Source organism: Astyanax mexicanus, chromosome 20 (assembly GCF_023375975.1).
Source record: "Astyanax mexicanus isolate ESR-SI-001 chromosome 20, AstMex3_surface, whole genome shotgun sequence".
NCBI classification, from domain to species: domain Eukaryota; kingdom Metazoa; phylum Chordata; class Actinopteri; order Characiformes; family Acestrorhamphidae; genus Astyanax; species Astyanax mexicanus.
The window spans coordinates 36673756-36695821 of NC_064427.1; the positions used below are offsets into that span (position 1 = coordinate 36673756).

General features: G+C 38.1%; 1 protein-coding gene across 6 annotated transcripts in view; it reads right to left on the reverse strand.

Annotated features, from left to right (window-relative positions):
• The window catches only part of grik1a (glutamate receptor, ionotropic, kainate 1a), an 85158-nt gene that overhangs the window by 24323 nt on the left and 38769 nt on the right, over positions 1–22066 (reverse strand). For 4 of the 6 annotated variants that reach the window (XM_007247252.4, XM_022681427.2, XM_007247253.3 and 1 more), the window contains exons 6-13: positions 21724–21897; positions 20613–20756; positions 12584–12691; positions 12256–12300; positions 7189–7299; positions 6837–7040; positions 6410–6633; positions 2100–2218 (exon numbers count right to left, since the gene is read on the reverse strand). In XM_007247252.4, the coding sequence (XP_007247314.2) occupies positions 2100–2218; positions 6410–6633; positions 6837–7040; positions 7189–7299; positions 12256–12300; positions 12584–12691; positions 20613–20756; positions 21724–21897 (1129 nt within the window). The remainder of the gene's footprint in view (positions 1–2099; positions 2219–6409; positions 6634–6836; positions 7041–7188; positions 7300–12255; positions 12301–12583; positions 12692–20612; positions 20757–21723; positions 21898–22066) is intronic. The other 2 variants (XM_007247255.4, XM_049468929.1) reach the window with 1 other exon arrangement.

Below are 22066 nucleotides of genomic sequence, written 5' to 3' on the forward strand. Positions count from 1 at the left end.
CGTTTGGAGGAGGTGTAGTCTTCCATGCTGTCGTGTAGTTCTGTGCTTCGAACCTTGCGTAGAAGGAGTTCAGTGCATCTGGAAGGGAGGCATCACTGTTACAAGCAGGGGGGGGGGGGGGTGACTTGTAGTTGGTGATGGTCTGGATGCCCTGCCACATGCGCCGAGTGTCAGTAGTGTCCTGGAAGTGGGCGTGGATTTTCTTTGCGTAGGTGCGCTTTGCCTCTCTGATTCCCCGGGAGAGCTTGGCTCTAGCTGTTCGGAGGCCAGCCCTGTCCCCTGACTTAAAGGCCTTGTCTCGGGATCTCAGCAGCACACGCACCTCTGCAGTTATCCACGGCTCCTGGTTGGGGCGAGTTGTGATGGTTTTGGAGACAGTAACATCCTCAATGCACTTGCTGATGTAGCCAGTCACTGAGTCTGTGGACTCCTCCAGGTTGATGGAGTCATCAGAGGTAGCAGCTTCTCTGAACATGTCCCAGTCAGTGTGCTCAAAACAGTCCTGAAGAGCAGAGATGGCTCCTGGAGGCCAGGTTGTAACTTGCTTCTTCTCTGATTTGGCACGTCTGATGAGCTGTCTGTATGCTGGGATGAGCATGACAGTGATATGATCAGAGTAGCCGTAGTGGGGGCGGGGCTCTGCTCTGTACGAACCGGGAATGTTAGTATACACACAATCGAGCAGGTTAGTTCCACGGGTTGGAAAATCCACATGTTGGTGAAAGCTGGGCAGCAGAGCCTTCAGATTACTGTGATTGAAATCACCAGCAACAATAAACAGTCCGTCGGGGTGTGAGTTCTGGAGTTTGGAGATAACAGTGTACAGTTCTTGCAGAGCGTTAGCATTAGCACCGTTAGCATTAGCATTAGCACTGGGTGCTACATACACCGCTATTATGTACACGCTGCTAAGCTCTCTGGGCAGGTAGAATGGCCTGGCTCTGACTACAGCAAACTCCACCAGCGGCGAGCAGTGGCTGGAGATCAGCGCAGCGTTGTTACACCATGCTGTGTTGATGTAAACACACACCCCACCTCCACGTACCTTGCCCGAGAGGCCGGCGTCGCGGTCCGCGCGGTAGCATAGCATGCCGCTCACCTCAATCGCGGAGTCCGGGATGGAGTTCGTTAACCACGTCTCTGTGAAAACGAACACACAGCATTCTCTGAACTCGCGCTGGGATGTCCGCTGGAGCCGGCAGGGAGCAAACGTTGGAGAGAAGGAGAGATGGAACCGCTGGCCGGCTGGAGTTAGCCATTAGCTTAGCGCGGACACCGGCTCTCTTACCGCGCTTTCGGCTCCTCGCGCAACGCTTGCGGAGAGACCGCTTCCGGATAGCAGGCTCAGGAAACGCTGCGGATCTTAGCAGGCCTAGCGCGCGTAGCTCCACTCGTAGACCGTCTGTAAGTACAGATTTTTGTTGATTTTGCAGGTCTAGCAGGGTCTGTCGGTCGTAAGTTGTTCCCATAGCGAACTTTTGCATGATTGCGTGTTCAGATCGGATTATTTACACAGAAACAAACAAAAGCACCGTGTTTTGCTTCCGGAGTAGCCGCTGCGACTGCTCGTGCCGCCGACAGGAAGTTATCCACACACACACACACGGGACATATCAGGAGTAGGACATCACCTGTCATTATGTCTTCTATTATTCTGTAATGTTATTTAACATTAAAGCATCAGAGAACAACAGCATAAAACTAAAAAGTGCTTAGTTTAATTTTGTGTGCGTGAACCCAGCGTTTGGCAGCGTGGAGAAAAAGCGGATGATACCATTGTGGGAATGCTATATTCTACATTTAATTCAATTGCCAACTTTCTAAAATTTGATTTTTACCATCTCAGAAAAAAACTTTTATTAAAAAAAAAAAACAGTACAACTTTTTACTTTTACTTTTGTGGGTGCCGGAACTAATTTTAAAGGTACATGAGACCCCCTAAAAAAGGAGTAGCGATGTCCCTAATTTTACAAACTAAATTTAAAACAAAATAAGTTGATGTAAAACAAGCAGTATAACCATATATATTTGATGTTTGATCATATATTACAGAAGACACCGCAGCTAAATGTAAGTTAGTGAACATCGTTTTGTCCTACCTTGTCTCATGAGAGCTGCAACTCCAAACCATAAACTATTCAGTAAGGTGAAGTTGTTTTCCATCACATCTGATGAAGCGTTGCAGGGGTGAGGGTTATACCATTCATATGGTGTGAACCTGTTTATTTAAAAAGAGAAAAGGGAAAAAAGTTAAGGACAAGTAATGCAAAAACACAGCAGGACACAGAACATTCATAGTTTCTACCACACAAATGAGAGCAATTTATTATTTTTCTTTTTCACAAAGGATGAACAAGCCACTTCGTCATTATAGACTCTAATTTTCTCCTTTGCCTGGTGCAAAAATAAGGTCAAGGTAAAGTCAAGGTTAACGTGAGTTTCATGGAATGATTAATTCACAAGTCAAGATGAAACTGAACATTGATTGAGTGAAACAAAGAGCCTGCTGTTACAAATGTGAGTTTCAAATTCACACTGTAATCTGACTTTGCAGAAAACAGTCATTTTTAAGAACTGCTCAATAAATCAATCCCTGATGATTTTCATTTGAGCATTTTTCATGCCACACATGCAGACTATAATCCATTTCCAATTAAAGCGAAGAAACCAATGTCCAAGTCCACCAAGTTTACTGACCTTGTAAAACCTCCCTTTCTCCATTACTTTAAGAAAATGGAAACATAAATTCTCTAGCTGAGGGCCACACCAGATGTCCATTAGAAAGACTGCACAGGACAGGGCGTGCATTTATATTCATACCAAGCCATCCTTGTGCTTAAGATGTCTTCGGAGCCTTGCATAAGATTTCTTGAGACGTTTCCTTATGTCAAAATGTCTCAATAAATCTTAAGACACTGTCTTTGTCTTGAGACATTAAAGTCAGGCAAGGAAGTCATTATTTTGGGTGTCTTAATGACAATGTATGACATTGTCTTGGGACACAGAGATTTTAAGACAGTTTGTTTAAAAGCAAATGGTGTTGTTTTGCAAGAGATTGTTAATGCACGTAGTAATAATGCCACTAAAACATTTATGGCATCAAACAAAAAAATCTGCCCATTCTACTTTGCAAAAAAGCTAAGCTCAGCCAGAATGAATGAAGAGTGCCTAATAATAGCAACTGTCACAGGAGCTCAATAGGATTTAGGTCAGGACTTTGACTTGGCCATTCTAACACAATATTAATTGATCTAAATCCACTGTAGCTCTGGCTGTATGTTTAGGGTCACTGACTTGCTGGAAGTCTCTTTCCAGTCTTTTATAGCCTCCAAGTTTCTTCCAGGATTGCTCTGTATTTTGCTCCATCCATCTTCCCATCAACCCTCACCAGCTTCCCTATCTTTGCAGAGGAAAAGCTTCTCCACAGCATGATGCTGCCACTACCGTGTTTCACAGTGGAGATTGTGTGTCCAGGGTGATGAGCAGTGTTACTTTTCTGTCACACAAAGCACTTTGTATTTAGGCTAAAAAGGTCAACTTTGTTCTCATCTGATCACAGCACCTTCTTCCACATGTTTGCTGTGTCCCCTATATGGTTTGTGTCAAACTGCAAACAGGACTTTTTTCAAACACGGTTTTCTTCTTTCCTCTCTTCCATAACTGTCCCACCTGGACTCTAACACATAAATGAAGCCCTCACAGGACTGGTGCATTTATACTGAGACTAAATTACATACAGCTGGACTTTATTAACCAATTAAATTATGTCTAAAAGCAATTGATTGCACTGGATTTTATTTAGGGAGCTAAATACTTTTGCACTTTTCAGATTTGTATTTGGTTAAAATATTGAAAACCATTTATAATTTCCGTTCCATGTTACAATTATGCACTACTTTGTGTTGGTCTATCACTTACAATCTCAATAAAATGCATTTAAATTTGTGGTTGTAAATTGGCAGAATGTGAAAAAGTTTAAGGGGTATGAATACTCTTGCAAGCCACTGTAATTAAATGTATATTAATAATCCAATTATACTTGTGAATGTTTTCAAAGGAATGATTTATTTCACAACACTGTATAACACTGAATACAATTTAAAAGTTACCCTGATATCAGTATTAGTGTTATAAATTAATGTATGACTACTTGATCGTTCTTTAACAAACAAAGAAAACTCACCAACTCTACTAAAATGAACTGATTCCTACAGGTTTTACTGTATTTAACCAGATTTTGAAACTGTCAGGAAAGTCATAGCGGTTTCTACAGTTTTTACTGTTATGTAAAAAGCAGTTGATTTATGTCAATTAGGCCTTATGCCTATTAACTGGATGTCTGGATTCAGGTTTTATCAAATGGCATCAATTAATCTGCACAGGACCAATAAATCATCAACTTTCACTTCTTGGCAGACAGAAGAGGAACCTGAATTCTCCTAATGTAAATTATCTGCCTGAAGGTTGAATGTGTTGTGCATTTTGAGCTTCTTCTCAGCTTACCACAGTTTTCCAGTGTTTACAGAGTGTCTATCTACAGAGTTACAGTATCCTTTCTGTCAGCTCCAACCAGCCAAGCCATTCTCAGTTGAACTGCATAACTCTTTCTGTTTTTCAGAACAAAATGCTTGTTAAATGTAAACTTCAGATATTTTTGTGCATTTAAATATCAGGCATTTGTTATTTTTAAAGGTGTTTTAATAGCTACTTTCCTTCAAACAGATATTTTAAATGATTACCCTCCTCAACCCACACTCTAAGAAATATAAGTACAGATTTGTACTTAAAAGAGTACAAAGCTTGTCGCTGGGGCTGTACCTTATATTAAGGTTCAAAAAAGTACCTTTCAGTGAAAGTACTTTTTTGTACCCATGGTTTTTGTGCCAGTATAGATTATAAAGATTATAAACATTGTCATCAACTAAAAATGGCTCAAAAACTTGATGATACAAAATTGTCTGGCTTTCAAATAAAAAATGTGCAATTTAAATATATACTGTTCATTAGTACAGTGATGCAGAATACTGAATGTACCTTTTGGCTGGTTAAATGGTACAAATTTGTACTTATTGCTGTCAGGAAAGACATTGTACTTCAGAGGGAACAAATCTGACCCTGTAAAGACCAATATTGTACCTTTGAGGGTACAATTATAAAGAATGTACCTTCGAGTACAAAAAAGTACTCATATCGTACCTCTGTTTTTTAGAGTGCACCATTTAATAAGAATGTAAAAGTAGTCTATTCTAAATGAGGGGGTTATATAAAAATATTATATTTCTATTTATTAAACATGACAATTGATGACATAACTTTGCTTCTAAATAAACAAACTCTAAATAAATAAACACCAATAAAGAAGAAATCAACCGACATAAATAACATACAATATCAAAATATTGATGGAAATATTGCTATTTGTGTATTTTTGTTGTACTGTAATCTAGCATTTAATATCCCTTTGCCTAAATTCTGCCCTTTTTAACCACTAATAAGCCATACAATGAAATCTTCAACAGCTAGAAGACTGATTCATGTTTGTACTTGACACTACATTTTTTTTAATAATCTAAGAAAACATAATAACATACATATTAAAGCCCATATGCTAAATGTATTCATAACTTAATAAAAGTACTTTTGTATATAATATTTTTTTTTATTTTTATTAATATATATATATTTTTACAGGAACTCAGTTTTACATAATAATAATAATAATAATAATAATAATAATAATAATAATAATAATAATAATAACAATAATAACTTTAATTATTTTTAGTAATTGAAAGCCATTTTACAAGAAAAGGACACCCGGACTTAAGTAAAATATACATGGTCTATCAAAAAAAGTGTCTTAAGTAGAAGTTGCATAAGTGTTCTTTAGGGACCACACTTAAGTGGACGTACTAAAATATTTAACATATTTTGTACTTAAGTATTGCAAGTAGTTACTTACTCATGTATTATATGTATTATTCAAGTACTGAAAGTAAAAGTACAGTATTGTGTTGTGTAGTTATTAAGTTATTACAGAAAGCAGTGGAAAGTTATCAGAGCAAAAGGCAGAACTGGAGCAGTGAGGTCTTCTTATAAGATCAGCTTGATCTCTTGATTCTCTCAGTGATGAGGAGCTTCATCAAACCTGGTGACAGCGCAGAGCATCCACCGCTCTGGCTTTAGTGATAATGTGGGTTTGGAACGATTCCTAACATTTTTATTATTTTAACGAGTAACAATGCAGCACATAAAAAAAATAGCGGAGTACAATTATTAAACTCATCTAAAATATGTAGTAAAATAAAAGTGTAAGTAGGAGAAAAATAATACTCCATATGATACAGCTACAGCTTTTAGTACTTCAGTGAAGTAGTTCTAACTTAGTTCTTACAAATAAGTCCTGTACCTGGCAATGACAAAGAGCACACAGCTGACTCCCAGGCAGGCCAGCAACACGTACATCCAGATATCTGGAGTGAGGGGGTTGAGGAATGAGAAGACCCCTGGGTTGGTGCCATTGGGTTTGCGGTACAGAATACTGATGCCCAGGGTCATGAAAGGTTTAGAGAAGTCTATGACTTTCTCCCGCACGTAAGTGATGGTCAAAGGAGCCACAGCCAGATCCGCTATCTGGAAAGTGAAGAGAAATTGCAGTGGATCAATGAGACAAAACATTTCTGTCAATCCAGATACAAAAGCACAACAACTCTAAACTGATCTGTAATTTGAATTACTTGATCTTCCTTGAAAGTCACATCTATAACAGTTTGCTTAAACTGCTGATTAGGAAAATGATAAATCAGACCCTGTGTAAATAAGCGTATGTGACTCACATGGTCAATAAGCTCCCTGACCATGCCATTCCATTCTCCCTTGTCATTCTGGGCACCGTACTTTCCATCGGTCACCAGCTTGACTTCATAATTAAATCCCAGGATGTTGGAGAGCTCTTTCAGCAGGTCCAGACAGTAGCCTTCAAAGCGATCATTCCCATAAAGCACCTTGTCTGACTTCTTATACATCACATATGGGTTCTCCTGCAAAAATACACCTCACTTTAGACAATTAATAAAACAAAAATAAAATGAATAAAAAAATACATTAACAGAACTTAAGCAATCATGAATACTTAATAAAATGTAGGAATTGCGGTATGAAATGGGAACAAGTAATTTGTTAGCTTACCAGGATCGTGGTAACAATCAGAGTTCTGTTTGCCAGCGAATCTGTGACGTTTTTATTGTTCTCCTTTTTCTCAGTTAAATTCAGACCAGAGTACGAGTTCCACACCCCAATCTATGAGTAATGCAATATGAACCCATCAGATCATAGAGCACAGTAATGACAGCCGACATAAAAGTAATATAAGGGCGGGGAATAAATATGGACATCACTTTTAAATTACATTCAAGAGATTTATAACGATATTCAGTCTATACTGCCAGTGCCTCTGTGAGACAATAAAGAACATCAGATCATGACAACGGAAGAATATAAACACCAACAGGGAATGTGAGAACAGGTTTAGAGAGGGAGAGCACTGCATCTGGAAACAGAGGACACTGAAGAATAGTCCCAGGAGATCTTAGTTCTTAATGTATTCGCTGTGTTTGTGGTCAAGCACACCTCTGCTTTAAAATGAGATGCAGTTGGCTTAACAACAGAATGCCACTAAGCCATTCCCCAGCTTTAATTTCATACCTCATAAATGCTTAACATAGTAAAATAATGTTAGAATAAAAAAAAAACTCTAGAGATCACCAGATGCATTCAAAAAGTGAGAATTACTCACTTATATGCAATCAAATACAGTCTATTCATTTACTACCTATTCAGGTTTTGTATTGAAATATTTTGAGCACATAAAGTGATTACTCTTGAGGGGGAAATGTGCTTACTTGAGCTTGATTATTTCAAATAAAATCAATGAATTATTGGGTCTGAATCTTAAATCTCTTCAGTGCGATTTTCTATTGAGGTTCAGTTGATTCACGCCTCTGTATTTTAGCACTTGAGCTTAGGATGGCAAGGAACACTCTTTAATGCGTCTCAGCCTTTGATAAAGCCATTTCACTGCCTCCACTCCATGTGTGCGAATATTCAGTGTGTGGAGGACAGCTGGCATCCATCTTTTCAGGGTTGAAAATGCGGATAAAGATCACAATAAGAAAGGCTGGCCTGATTTAAGAGAACGACTTCAGACCAAAGCTAATGTAGTCAGCCTTAAAAAATACGTTTAGCAGAGAGAGGGGAAGACTGCCTGGAAAGTAAGGCTGTGATAAGACAGAGCAGAACAGAGAAAGTGTATTCTGTATTAGGGAATGGCAAAGGACTATTCTGAAAAGATAATTTCTGATTAGAAATGAATCCCTGTAATTCATTTTGCGAGTAGAGTTGTCTGTAAATGGTAATGGTAATTTAAAATAAATGGTACTTTTGTACTTTCTCTCCCTTACACACATGTATAAACCCCATTGCCATGCAAAAACGTTACACTTGATTTATTGTAATGATAAATGTAATGAACTGTGACTATTAAATGTATTACTATTAAGTGTCAGAGCTATTTTAATTTTCTGCTCTGTCATAAAAAATAAGCTAAAAGAATTAAAGCTATTAAGTCAACATCTGTGCAATTAATGTTAAGCTAATATATCTGGAAAATATAACTTTTGATACTTTTCATGGCTTTTGAATATGGTTAATAGTTCGCATTACACTTGATACAACATTAATGATGTTTGTTTACCCAAAAGATAGTTTATTTTTTTTTTGGTTTGTTATATTGTACAGCACCTGTGCTTTCATTTTTGTGTCTGATTCTGTTTTCTTTGGTACTTTTTGGCACAAAACCAGGCAGAAAATTGTCCATTAATACACATGAGCTCATTAACATGTCAATTTTGATCTGTAGTCCTAAGGCAGGGATGCAAAACTGTGATGGAGGCTCCTAAGAGGAGTGGGAGAGGCCATTAACTGTGATGATTGAGTGAAAACAGGTCAGAGGTAATGCAGATGCTAATACACTGCAGTTCAATGCCTCCAGACAGCTGCCTTGGTACGAGTAGGCATAGGTTGAGTGGTTCTACAATTTTCATAGAGTGAGATGAAGTGAGAATCAGTGAGATTATCAGCCAGAAAAGCTGAAAGAAGTATTCTGCACAGTCTGTTATGCAGCACTGCCACCGAACTGAGGTATGAACTGAGGACTAAGCTAATATACTATTTTGTAAGTGTCAGGAGAATGGAAGAAAACTTCCTATCCTAGTGTTAGACTAACATGCTGTGCAAAACATTAAATATTTTTTAATTTAAGTCTCACTCAAAAGGGGAGTGTCTGACCTATTTTTTAAGCCAGCAAATGCTACTACTTCTGGGGCATGGGCATCATGCTACAATTCGAGCAAATGCCTTAAATGATCCACAAAAATCCCCAAAAGAACAGTGCCAAAAGCAAAATCTGAGTTGTTAAACCAGGCATGGGTTCCAAATGGCCAGCAGTAGCTGCTATGTTAAGATGAGCTTTTCTGAAAGTAGCCAGATGCAGCAATTTACCAGAAGTACCTAGCTTCCAACAGGCTACGGCAACTAGGGAGAAATCAGGCGTGGCCAGATGTCACAGCCGTGGCCAGCTGATGGGTTGCAATTAGATTCTGGTAGGGCCTCAGAGTAGCCTGCAGTGCCATAGCTCTGTGAGGCGTGGCAAAATACTGCTAGCAGAGGGGGTTGTAGGTACTTTCTGCCAGTTTTCACAGCGACTGTAACCAACCTTGCACTGCATCACACTCTCTGACAGCACGCCACTCCCTGTCCCTGTGCAACTCTGTCTCGGTTTCACTTCCCTGTAACCTTCAACAGTCTAACTTCTGTTAACCATGAAGTAGCCATGAGCAGTGATGGTATCATTAGTAGTTAGTTTTACTTAGTTCTGTTACGATAAGAAAAAACATTATCAACTTATCATTAAAATACAGACATGACTTTATTTGACCATTTCTGTAGACCTCAATATTGTCCATTGTGTTTACTTGGGGGTATTTTAGCGGGGACGCAAATTTTGGCCAGTTACGCTGTTCGTTGTTTCTGCCTTCCCTCTGTCAGATGCAAGGATGAGTCTGTGAGCAGATACTGATATCTATCATGTAGGAAAAATGTCGTCTCCATACGATAGACTGTATATGCTCCATACGTACAGAGTGGACTACGACAAGTATGGAACTGGCAAAGTTGAACTATAATAGTGCGGAATATAGTTTTACAGTAGTTATAGACTTTTACACTATTAACTCAAGTGAAGAAGAAGAAGAAGTTTCCTGTGGAAGCAGAGTAAAGGCCTTTTTCCCCATTAATCTGAGACTGTTACACACTGAGAGAACATCACTCAACCCATATCATAACAGCAGTAGAGCTAGTAGACAGCAATAACGATTGGAGATTAGATTGGTCTTTGTATAAGACTAATAATACTTTGAGAATGGCCACCAGGCCCATTGCAACAAGGCAATCAAACAATGTAATTGCCTTGGGTCCTGAGCTGGCCTGGTGTCCCCAGACAATGAATAGTTATGAACTGAATGCAAAGACAAAGCACCCCTTTACATTAAATTTTAATGTGATGGTCAACGCAGGAAAGTTCAATGATGCTGTCATCAAAATCCCCCTCAAGGGGGCCCCTCCCTCTAGCTGCTGACAGTAACCAGCCAGCCAGGTTCCTAAACTGAAGAGTAACGCAAAAATGTGAGCATGGCACTCGCACAGTTTACACTGTAGACAGTGTTGACATGATGCAGAAGTATAAATTGGCCTAAGGGTGCCTCCACTGATGAAGGAAGAGTACATTTCTCTCACTGAGCTTTTAATAGTGACCTCTGCCAATATAGTTATTTGCACTTGTAGATAGGTTGTTTTAGGATGTTTTTTGTAAATGTTCAAATGAAACTTTTTTTTTTTTTTTACTTTATTATTTATGTGTAACTACCATATTTTTTGTACTATAAGGTGCACCAGATTATATGGCACACTATCAATGAACGTTTTTGATAGACTGCAGTATATGCAATATATGTAAAGCAGTATTTGCACTGTCAAAATATTATATTGATTTAAAGTGTTGGTCAACTTAAACAATGTGTCTATGCTGTGGTTAATGTAGGTTTTGGGCAGGGCGGGTAGGGCAGGTGGTGAGATGTAGGATTTTTAGCTGTGGTCCAGGTGTGTCGATGAGTGGGGGGATGTCCACTTTGCGTGGGGCCCCAAAATGCCTTGAATGGCCACACACCTGAAATAACATTTCTCTGGTGTGCTAGTAGAGTTTGTCTACCTGTTTTCTTCATTTGATGATGATAAGAATTATCAGATATAAAAAAAAAAAATATATATATATATATATATATATATATATATATATATATATATATACATATTAAGCATGTGACTACATTATTATGCTACTACAGTACTAAAATGGTCATATAATGACCTAAACTGTATAAACCAACAAGACACTATAAGGAGCAAGGACAGGGAGCTGGTGAGTCAATGTTCCACATCATGGACTAAAGGATTACTGGTTTGAATCATGGGCTCACTGATATAAGCACTGTAAAGTTAAACTCTCCTGTACAGCTACACATTCAAAAAATAAAAAATCACTGCCACCATTCTCAGCACTGTGCTCTAGTGGTTTAACAGGAGCTGTGAGCAGTAGGAGAATTAGAGGCAGCAGTGCCTGAAGACGGCACGCCTGCCTCTGTTTGATAATGCCTTTATTAACAGCGCCATAAACCATTCGCACTTTATGCGTGGTGCATGTCATACAGCACGGCTTCCCTCCAGGGACTTCTGAAAGCAGTGGCTTGCTCAAACGAATTAACTTTTAAAAATAAATTAGCGCTGCTCTCCAAACATCTGCCAGTGGATTAACGTGTTTGTGTTGGAGTGCACTTGATGAGCCACTTTCGGAGATACATTCCTTCCCGGGGAATCAAAGTACTGGGGAATAAAAAGGTATTTCAATTTATTTTATGTTAAGCGCAGTACATTAAATTTTACCAGCGCCATTATTTATAACTTACAAGCTCCTACACCTCTCAGCAAAGCTTTTGTAGGAAATATCCCTGTCAAAACTTTGTGAGAGTTTCAGGATCATCAGGGAAGGATGTTAAGAAGGTGAGGTTTTAGTAAGGAAGATGGCACTGGGTGTAAGCACTGGGATATTTCCGTTGGGGAAATCAAATGGAGACTGAAACAAACCTTTGTCCACAATTTAGTACGACGTGCTGCACCATCAACTACACGCTTTTGAAAAGAATAAAAACAATGGAGTTGTCAGTACATAAACAAGACTGCTGCAAAAAACTTCCTTATTCATCTAGTACTATTCTTCAAGCACTGAGATGACATTATATACAAAGATTTTTCAAATCTGCTGTATGCAATATAGAATTAAGCTACAATCCCACATTTGCATGCTACATGGCCCATTGTCTAAAGTCCAGTCAAAAACATCCATGTAACTAACAAACAAACTCTTCTGTCAGTAGCAGCAGCACCTTTCAGAGCACTAATTGAGTCACCTCACCTTTGCTGTACCATCCTCCTTGAGGCTGATGAGGTCCAAATCAAAGTCTTTCCTGAGTCCATCAGTCTTGTTAAGGATTATGCGTCCTGTTAGGCCATCCCACTGAGCCTGGGTTGTCCAGCAAGGAGAGGAGTAGAGGAGACACACACACAGAGGAGATACACAGTGAGTCATTAGGTTCCATTGCAGACAGCTGTGTACAAGCTCAGGGCAACAAGAAGAGTCAAAATGTCTTAGCAAGATCCAAACAAACAGTCCCTCCACTCCTGTAGATCTTAATTGGCTTGGTGGGTCTGTCTGGAACTGAAAACAAGGTTACTGAATCACTAAAGGATTTAATCATGTGCAGGGCAAAGACAACGAGAGGCAGATCCATTAATAATACAGTTTTAAACAAACCTTTATTAATTACAGCACAATTTTAAAACACTCAATGCAATATTTCCACCTGTCCCCAATGGCAATGGAGTCCCAAATCTGAGTGTTATGCATGTATCAGAACGAGTAAAGTTCATATGAATAAAACTGATAAGGAAGAGTGTTTCACTACGTTCAAAATGATTAAAACTAAAAACATAATAATCTGCCGTTATTACAGAACAGAAATATTCATTTAAAATGCCTGTAGCTGATTAAAAATTGAAACATAATTTTTTGGTTTGTTGGCTACCACAAGCTTACTGAATTGACCCTCTGGGGTCCACATGAACTCGCCAGCTGTCTCAGTGTTTCTATTAATATATTTGTGACAATACAGCACAGAAATGTGTTTTACACATTTTCTGAATATGCAGAGTCTGTCCTTTTATGTAAACATCACTTACATCCAGATTTACAAGGCTGTGGATAAGGATTGTTATTTCCACCGTGCCCCAGCACTTAATTCTTTACATAACAGGTTTAATAGGAATATTGGAAGGTGCAAAATCAAAGTCATTCCACTGTTCAACAATCCCAATTCCAATGTAAACTGAGCTTATTTTAAATGTAAATGTCTTTTGGATTGTTTACCACAGAGTCCAGAGCTTAATCTTATTGAGTATCTTTGGGATGTGCTGGAGAAGACTTTGTGCATCGGTCAGACTCTACCCTTATCAACGCAAGATCTTGGTAAAAAACGAATGCAACATTGAATTGAAATAAATCTTGTAACATTGCAGAAGCTTATTGAAACAATGCCACAGTGAACGCGTGCCGAAATCAAAGCTAAAGGCAGTCCCAGTGATGGTGACTTTTTTTGGCCAGGAATTGTACGAATGGACAATAATAATTCATTGCTGCGCCACCTGCCCCTTTTCTGAAGACACACAATGCTCCAAAGTTAAATAGTTAACCAGCAGCTAGGATGCTGAACTATACCGCTCTGTTCCAAGGGGAAGAGTTACACTCGAAAACAAGGGATAGGGGTACAAAAGAGAAATGGGACTGGGCCAAAAAGTGCCAACTCCTAACACGCTGGACCATGTTCTGTTTCTCCAGCTGGTCATGACATTACTTTTCTTCTACCCACCTCTGTCACATTTGCAGTGCTATTTCCCAACTCATTTCTCTTCAGAGCAGGGGGCCTAAATCCTGTCCTGGAGGCCCAAACAGCACCGCCAAATTTCCCCGCCCAACCCTGCGCTCCAACATGACAGTTCTGGCTCATGAAGGATATGATAATTAGCTGTTGGGCTCAGTTGGGTTAGAGGAGGGAAAACACTGAACTCTGCAGAGCTGTGGTCCTCCAGGACTGGATTTAAACCCCCCTGCTTTGAACAGTAATGAGACAGAGAAATGGTGCTGAGATCCAGCTAGGAGTGATGGGAAGAATAGCTCAAGGTGTTGAGTTGCAACAGAAACTGATCCAGAGGGACTGGATACGTGTGGTCAACATTCAACAGCTACCATCAACACGTAGATTATTGTTGTAATTATTATACAGAACTGTGAATGAACGTATCTTTATTTATTCAGAAGTAAGTGTGCCTGGCATGATTTTGGAAGATTGCATTAACTTTATGGCTGGACAATTATTTAACATTAATATACATATTGCGACAGAATTTTCTAAATACAGATGACATGATTCTTTAATACATTTTACATATTTCCATATCACTCAGAACCAAACCAAAACTAATATGATATCAAACAGCAAGTGCCATCAGTCTGTCATTGACTATCAGCATGTAATCCAGATGGGAAAAACAGTTATCATCATGGAAAACCTGTTCCAGACCTGCCGTGCCCGCTGTTATCAACTAACCCAATCCAACACTGTCAAGGCTGGCCGCTGTGTCTTTTAGCATCATGACTTTAATCACAAGCAGTCCAGCTGCAAGAATTGTGGCTAAGCTTCCCTGCTAATTTAGGCTTCCTAATACAGGTTCAGAGTTAACTACAGACATGATGCATGTCATCATTACAAACAGCAAAACTTACCATATCTACCAACGTATTACCCAGTAATCTAGTAATTAAAAAAGCGTCAAGGCAAATCGGTACCACTTTAAAATAAGACTACCTTTATAAAGGGTTTATAAATGGTCTACAATTAGTTTATTAATGGTTACTAATTAGGTTGTAAATGCCTTAAAAATCATTAATAACCAGTTATAACACATGCGTAGAAAGGGCAACAATGACCTGTTGTTTGCCAAATAGTGAACCCACAGACGTCTATATCGTTGCCCTTTCTATGTATGTGTTATAACAGATTATTAATGATTTTTAAGGCATTTACAACCTAATTAGTAACAATTAATAAACTAATTATAAACCAATTATAAACTCTTTATAAAGGTAGTCTTATTTTAAAGTGGTACCGGCAAATCTGCTCAAAACCCACCAAAGTCTGCTGTTGTGTGCAGTAGTATCACAGCTTCACTTTAACCTGGCTGAATTAAACATACATTTTTTGATAAAGTCCTTAGACCAGATAGTTTTAATGAATAGAAAAATAACCTACAAATATTAAAGGACAATTTTTTTTGGCATTGCAAAGCAAACTTTTAATCAAAATAAGGTTAAATGTATATTTGTTTAAATATTTACATCTCAAATTCATACGTGTTCATTTATGGTCTCCTAAAAATAACATCTGGGATATGTGACTACTTTTGGGGTAAAAAAAAAAAATCCCTCTAAATATATATATATATATATATATATATATATATATATATACACGCTAACAGCATCTGTTACTAACTGATGTTTATTACAAAACTGTCAGATTTCTGAATTATATTGCATTTATCAAAATTAAGAATTATGTTGTGAAATAAATGTTGCCAATACTGTGCAGGCCTTAGTAATCAAGTCAGATGTTTTTCTTTTTTTTTTTTAGTTCTGATTGGATTTGGCTTTGTGTATCCTGATGATTCACAGTCATAAATGTAAACAACCCTAAAAAAGATACATGACATTTATTTTGACTGTTTACTTCCATGTCGCACGCACAGAAATTGAATACATATCCGATTTCGGACCACATATTGAAGTGACTCAAACCTGATTTGAAAAGATCAGATTTGACACTCCAGAAAAATAAGATCTGTGTTACATTAAAGCAAGGAAACTGATTTGAACCACTTCAGGCTAATAATGCAAATGTAGCACAAATGACTCTGAGGCTAATTCCTTCTTAAATGTATTTCAGTTTATGTTTTCATCAGAGGTAAAGAGGGTGCCAAAGCATGGAGAGAATAATTAATAGCTTTGCTCTTTTCCTTTAAAAAATAAGAGCCCTGGTGTGAAAACTCTATTTCCCTGTTCTGGAACAAAGCTGATGTAAATTAGCTCAACTTCAGCAAAAGTAAGCGCTGTGCCATATAATCTACCCAGCAGTAAGCATATGCTGGAGCCTCCATGCCCTAAATCAAGTCCAGCATATTGGGCTGTATTATAGCTCAGTGGATAATCTGTGGAAAAGTCCCCTCACAATGCAGAGCTAAATGCCTTAATGATGTTGTAATTAAGTCTTTATGGGTCATTTAAACAAGGCATCTGGAGTCATTTGAGTCTCAGTCAAGCTGAGTCTCTTCTCTCTCTCTCTCTTTTTCTCTCTCATCCCATATGTTACTGGCTAAAGCTCTACTGCGTTCTGCCTGTCGACACACCACTCAACCTTTTCTTATGCCCACCACTAAAATAGAGCAATAAGACCAATTAGGCAGTAATATTCTGCTAGTATTGTGTCAAATATTTTTTTATTCTGTTTAAGCAAAATGAACATTTATTATAGCATTAAGGAAAGTTATTTAACCAAAAATAAGCTCAATAATAAAATGACCTTCTACACGTATAAAAATGGCTGTCACTTCTTCTGGACGTATTGTGCTAAAGCCTTGTTATTGTTAGCACTCGCAAAACAAACACAAACAAAACATATTGTGATTACACTGATGTAATTACATGCACTTCGCATTATGAATATAGCTGTACATCAGAGTTTGTCAACAATTCAATCAATGCGTTTACATGAAATTGGGCAATCAGAAAATTGGAAAACTCACATGACAAAAACTACATGACACAGCCAATACCGTATTTTTTGCACTATGAGGCACACTTAAAACTAGTGCACCTTTTATCCAGTGCGCCTTATGTATAAATTTCACCAGTCAGGTATTAAGGAGCAGTAAAGCCACTCCACTGAAGTACAGAGTTATACAGGAGTTTCAGTTAAGTTCCCCAGCACCAGGGCGTTAGTAGCATTAGCATTAGCTGCTAATTGCTATTTCCCCATTCAGAGGTAAATATTATCAGCCTGTGGTCTGCTGCTAACTCCAGCTAGCACTGCTGGAGCAGTATTAGCATTTTGTTATTCAGGGAAATATATCGAACTAAGCTTACTATAAATAAATGAAAATGCTTTACTCACCAAAATATTGAGAGAAATCTGTGTAGATTAACAGCACTTGTTTGACTTTAAAAGAAAGTCTTTTTTATTCCATTTTTTTTTTTACCAGAAAATAGACGTTCATTGATAGGGCACCTTATAATCAGGTGCACTTTATAGTGAGAAAAATACTATCTAATCTTTTTGCTCTGTAACCAGTCAATTAAATCACAGAATAAGATGTGATATAAACATCATGTAAAAGCCAATTTTCACACTGCAGCCATACCAAAATAATGTTTCTGCACATTTTAGAAAAATAACATTTTTATGGGATGATATATGATTGATGATAGCTGTAAGTTATAAATCATTTAATTTGTTGCTAAAACGAATTAGCTAAAAGGAATTAGCTATTAACGTAGCAATGATGTTTGCAATGCAAACTGTATAGTTAGCAGTAGTTCCAGTAGTAAAAAGTTCCGTTTTACTATGGTAAAGAATGAGTTGCCATAGTTGTGCTATGGTAAAAAATAAAATAAAACATAAAAAAACTTTACACTGTAACTTTACAGTGTAACATGTTTTACCCATCCATTTTAAATCACTTGACATATTTTGCGCTAAAAGACATTTCAGACTAACATTTCTCATCTAGGTCTCTGGCAAAAGGGGTTAAAAATAGGTTCTTTGCATTGCTTAGATTCATCAATCTGAGAAGCACATTCGCTGCACACAACTAAAATGTGATTCCAGTGGCATAATGCAGTCTCCTGCAATAACAGATCTAAAGAGATCAATAATCTTTACTGTAGGGCTGTCCCTACTGATTTATATTAGTAATTAATGTTCCACATAATATTAGAAATGGACTAATTAAGTTCTGGGTTATTATTTAGCTATAATAAACAAGGAACAGCCTCCTGCTAATTTTATTGGATTAGATATTTAAAAATATATTCTCCAGTAAACGGTGCTCTCTAATTACAGCTGATGCCTAAAGAAGGTAAACTGTAATTATTTTTATTGAGTAATTGTTAATTGAGTTACTAATAAATCAATTAATCATAAAAACAAAGATTTGTCATATGTTAACCCTTAGTTGCATTGCATTTCTGCCTTTTTTCCATGAACACAGCCCAGAGGTAAGCCTGACACCAATGTGCGCTAAGCAACCTAAGCTGAAATGTGCTGAAGGACCACTCAGTCTGAAGAGTGCTTCAGCCTAATGCACCTCTAGAACCTCATTTAACAGTCATCTTTCTTGTGATGAATTCTCCAAGCGTAGAGAGAAAGTACACAGACTGAAACATGGACAAGGCCAGTGAGTTATATGTTCCAGCTGCAGGGCTGGAGGATGCGTACAGAGTGCCAGGATTTAAAAGGATCAAACTGCACATTTATCAAAGCCCATTTTCTGCCTGCACATTCTGGCCTGTAAAATATGTCTTAGGGCCCATAAACATGTACACATCTTTAGGAGCCTTCAGGTGAAGCAAATAAAATGAAGAGTAGTACATCAAATGAACAAGGTCAGAAATCAATACACCTACAGGTAGAAGCATTAAAACCAATAATTCCAGAGCTAAATTCCAATTACGTGCAGCAAACTGACACTATTTAATTTTCTGAAACGTGTGCTGTGCACTTGATTAGAGATGGAAGGTTTGACTGGCTATTTCTCACTCGTGGCTAATTTTTAGTCACAATACAATACCATTGAAAGGTTTTTTGTATACTACATTATTTCATATATGTGTCATCAATAGTTTTCATGTCTTTAATATTCATTTATAATGTAGAAAATAAATTAAAGAAAGAAAGAAAACCACTAAATGGGAAGGTGTGGATCATATTTGGGAGTACTGTATTATAGCAGCTTTGTTCAATGTTTTTTGTAGGAGGTCCCTAAGCTCAGGAGACTGCAGTTCCTTGTTCGACTGTTCGGAGCTGGAGCCGGTGCATGACAACAGATTATCATTAACACCCAAAACTATTCTCCTCATTTATAAGTGCAGGTTAGGATCAGCTCCGCTCTTTTTTTTAAGCAGGTTCTAACTCAAATTCAAATATACATTGGAGGACAGAGAATAAAGACTTTTTAAACCACTGACTGGATACCCCTTTCATCTTTCGTCCCATACAGGGAGTTGCAATTAGCAAAGCAACACAGCAGAGCTAACAAACATCAAAAGCTATCCACACAAGCAGCAGACAGCAGCAACAACATTTCTAGCACTAGTACATTTAATCTTCAGAGACAATGTACATTACAGAAGACATTACAACATTTATAAAGTTAAAGCTGAAATCGCTAATGTGGCATCCAGCATTGATCCTGTTCTGCATCTGCGATCAGTCAATCGAGCTGAAAGACTGTTCGACCATATTGACCCCTTCCTAAAATTATCACCTAACTAATTGTTTCAGGAAAAAAACAACATTTTATAGGAAAAATACGAACTGAAATGGTGTAGTGAAACAAGATAAAAAGTATGATTTTTTGGTTAAATAGCCCACCTATGTTCACCCTCAGCATTCTGAATTAAAAAGCTTTTAGCCAATGCTCCCAACAGGTTTACAATGATAGTGATAAGGGCATAGTGCTTCCCATGCAAAGAAATTATAGAAATTTTAACACTTCAACAAGCTTAAAGTAGCTCCCCACTTCATTGGTAGAATTCTGAAGGCTTTGACATTTAAAGCAAGTAACTGAGCACTCTGAAAATGCACAGGTAGTTTATTGAAAAAGAGGAACAGTATACCTTGAGGTAGTTCTTCAGATGCAGCTTGAAATCTTGAAATTAAGTCACAATAAGTCGACTGACAAGCACAAAAGAATAGGAAGGATGAGGGAACAGATTGTAAAATTAATTGCGTGGAAAAGCCTGAATTCCAGCTGTTGCTGAAAATATCTCTATAATATTCATGCATTTCCACAAAATTAATTTTGCAATCTGTTCCCCTACCCTACCTATTTTTCTTTGTGTGCCAGTCAGTCGATCTTAATGATCTTAGTGGCGATATGTGATGATCAAAATGTGTAAACAGGAAGACAAAATAGCTTTGAAATCTTGGATTCTGAAGTGAGGAATGTGAGAAAGTGGCACATTTTCTTTCATTTCAGGGAGAGTCAGCAAGACAGCATAGCAGGGAGCAGGTGTGTGTGTGTGTGTATGTGTTTATAATGTGCCACAGGCTTACCTCCTTGAACAGGTTCATGAATCGAGGTCCGTACCTCCATGGCTTGTGCCTGTGGCATTGCAGAGAGCTCACTGTCATCTGGCTGGCTCTCTGGGATGCCACAGCAACCATGAACACAGCGTCATACATGAGAGCGGCTGCTGTCTGGATAGAGAGAAAAACAATGTGCGTTTAAAATATGCATAAGGCAGATGGCTCTAAATACTACCAACCATAAACAAATCCAGTCCATGAGTGGCTGTTGCAGCAGAAGGTGGAAAAAGACAGGTCATACAATATTTTCCACTCAGGTTTTTAAGGTTCAAAGGGAAAGCAGTCTCTTTCTACAGCCTCCAACATATAATGGCATTGGACTGGGTGATCCACAGAGCATTTTGGGTGGCTGGAAGGATCCTCAGCAGCGCAGCTTAATCCTCCATAATCATTTCAAATGTGTGAGTGAAAGCTAGGGGAGTAGCACAGGGGAGATTTGGGATTGGCCCAAAATAGGGGCATGAATCAGTGTGAATGGGTGAGCTGAAAGCTACAGTCAATATATCTTAGGATTTGTCTATGTGGGTTGCTGCTGACAACCCTTTTTAGATGCCAGTTTTAATAAACTAGCTCCATATTTATATACTGTATACTATGAGTGCGTTTGAATCTGCTGCATAATAATGATTCAGCCTGATTCAATATTAGATTGTCTGTGACATTTCTGTACTTTATACATACATTCATTCAAGTGACATCCTCTACTTTCCATCAAACAATTCAATAGTTCAGCATATTCTATAGCCACAAGGGCCAGCTCCCCCTTGAGTGACCTCACTTTTTTAATCAATTTCCCCCTGAAAATTGAAGTGACCTGGTGACAGATTGATTCTGCCTTGTGAAAAGGGCTGGAGCTTCTCAAATAAACATTTCGTTCTCGTATTTGATCTTATAAAGTAAGTTTCAGAATCATTCAGGGACTATTCGTACAAGAATAGTTCAACGTCCTGAGAGTTCTGAGAACTGGTATGGAATGAAGTCATCAATACGCTAAATATTAATTTACTTCATAATTATATAAAGCTTATATAAAGTTCCAGTGAATTATTGATTGTAAGTGTTAGTAGACCATTCTTACATTCATCATGCCGATCATTAGGCCACTCTCAGGTCTGGGTGGGGACAGCTGGCGCTCTGTGCTCCACTTCTGAACAATTGATCCCACGTAGGGGTCGTCGAGTTTCAGCAGGCGGAATGCAGTCATGTTAACACCACTGTAGCGGTATGGTTCCAGGTCCAGTGCAAAGAGATCCTTAAAACAAGAAAGAAAATACATTACATTCATGAAATTAAACAAACTCTGTTTATTGATAGACAATAAGAAAAGCTGAGTTGTCACATAATACACCTACAATTCTTTCAGTAAAAGCAGAATATGCTAAAAAAGCAAAAGCAGTGGACAGCTTTTAAATAGATATACC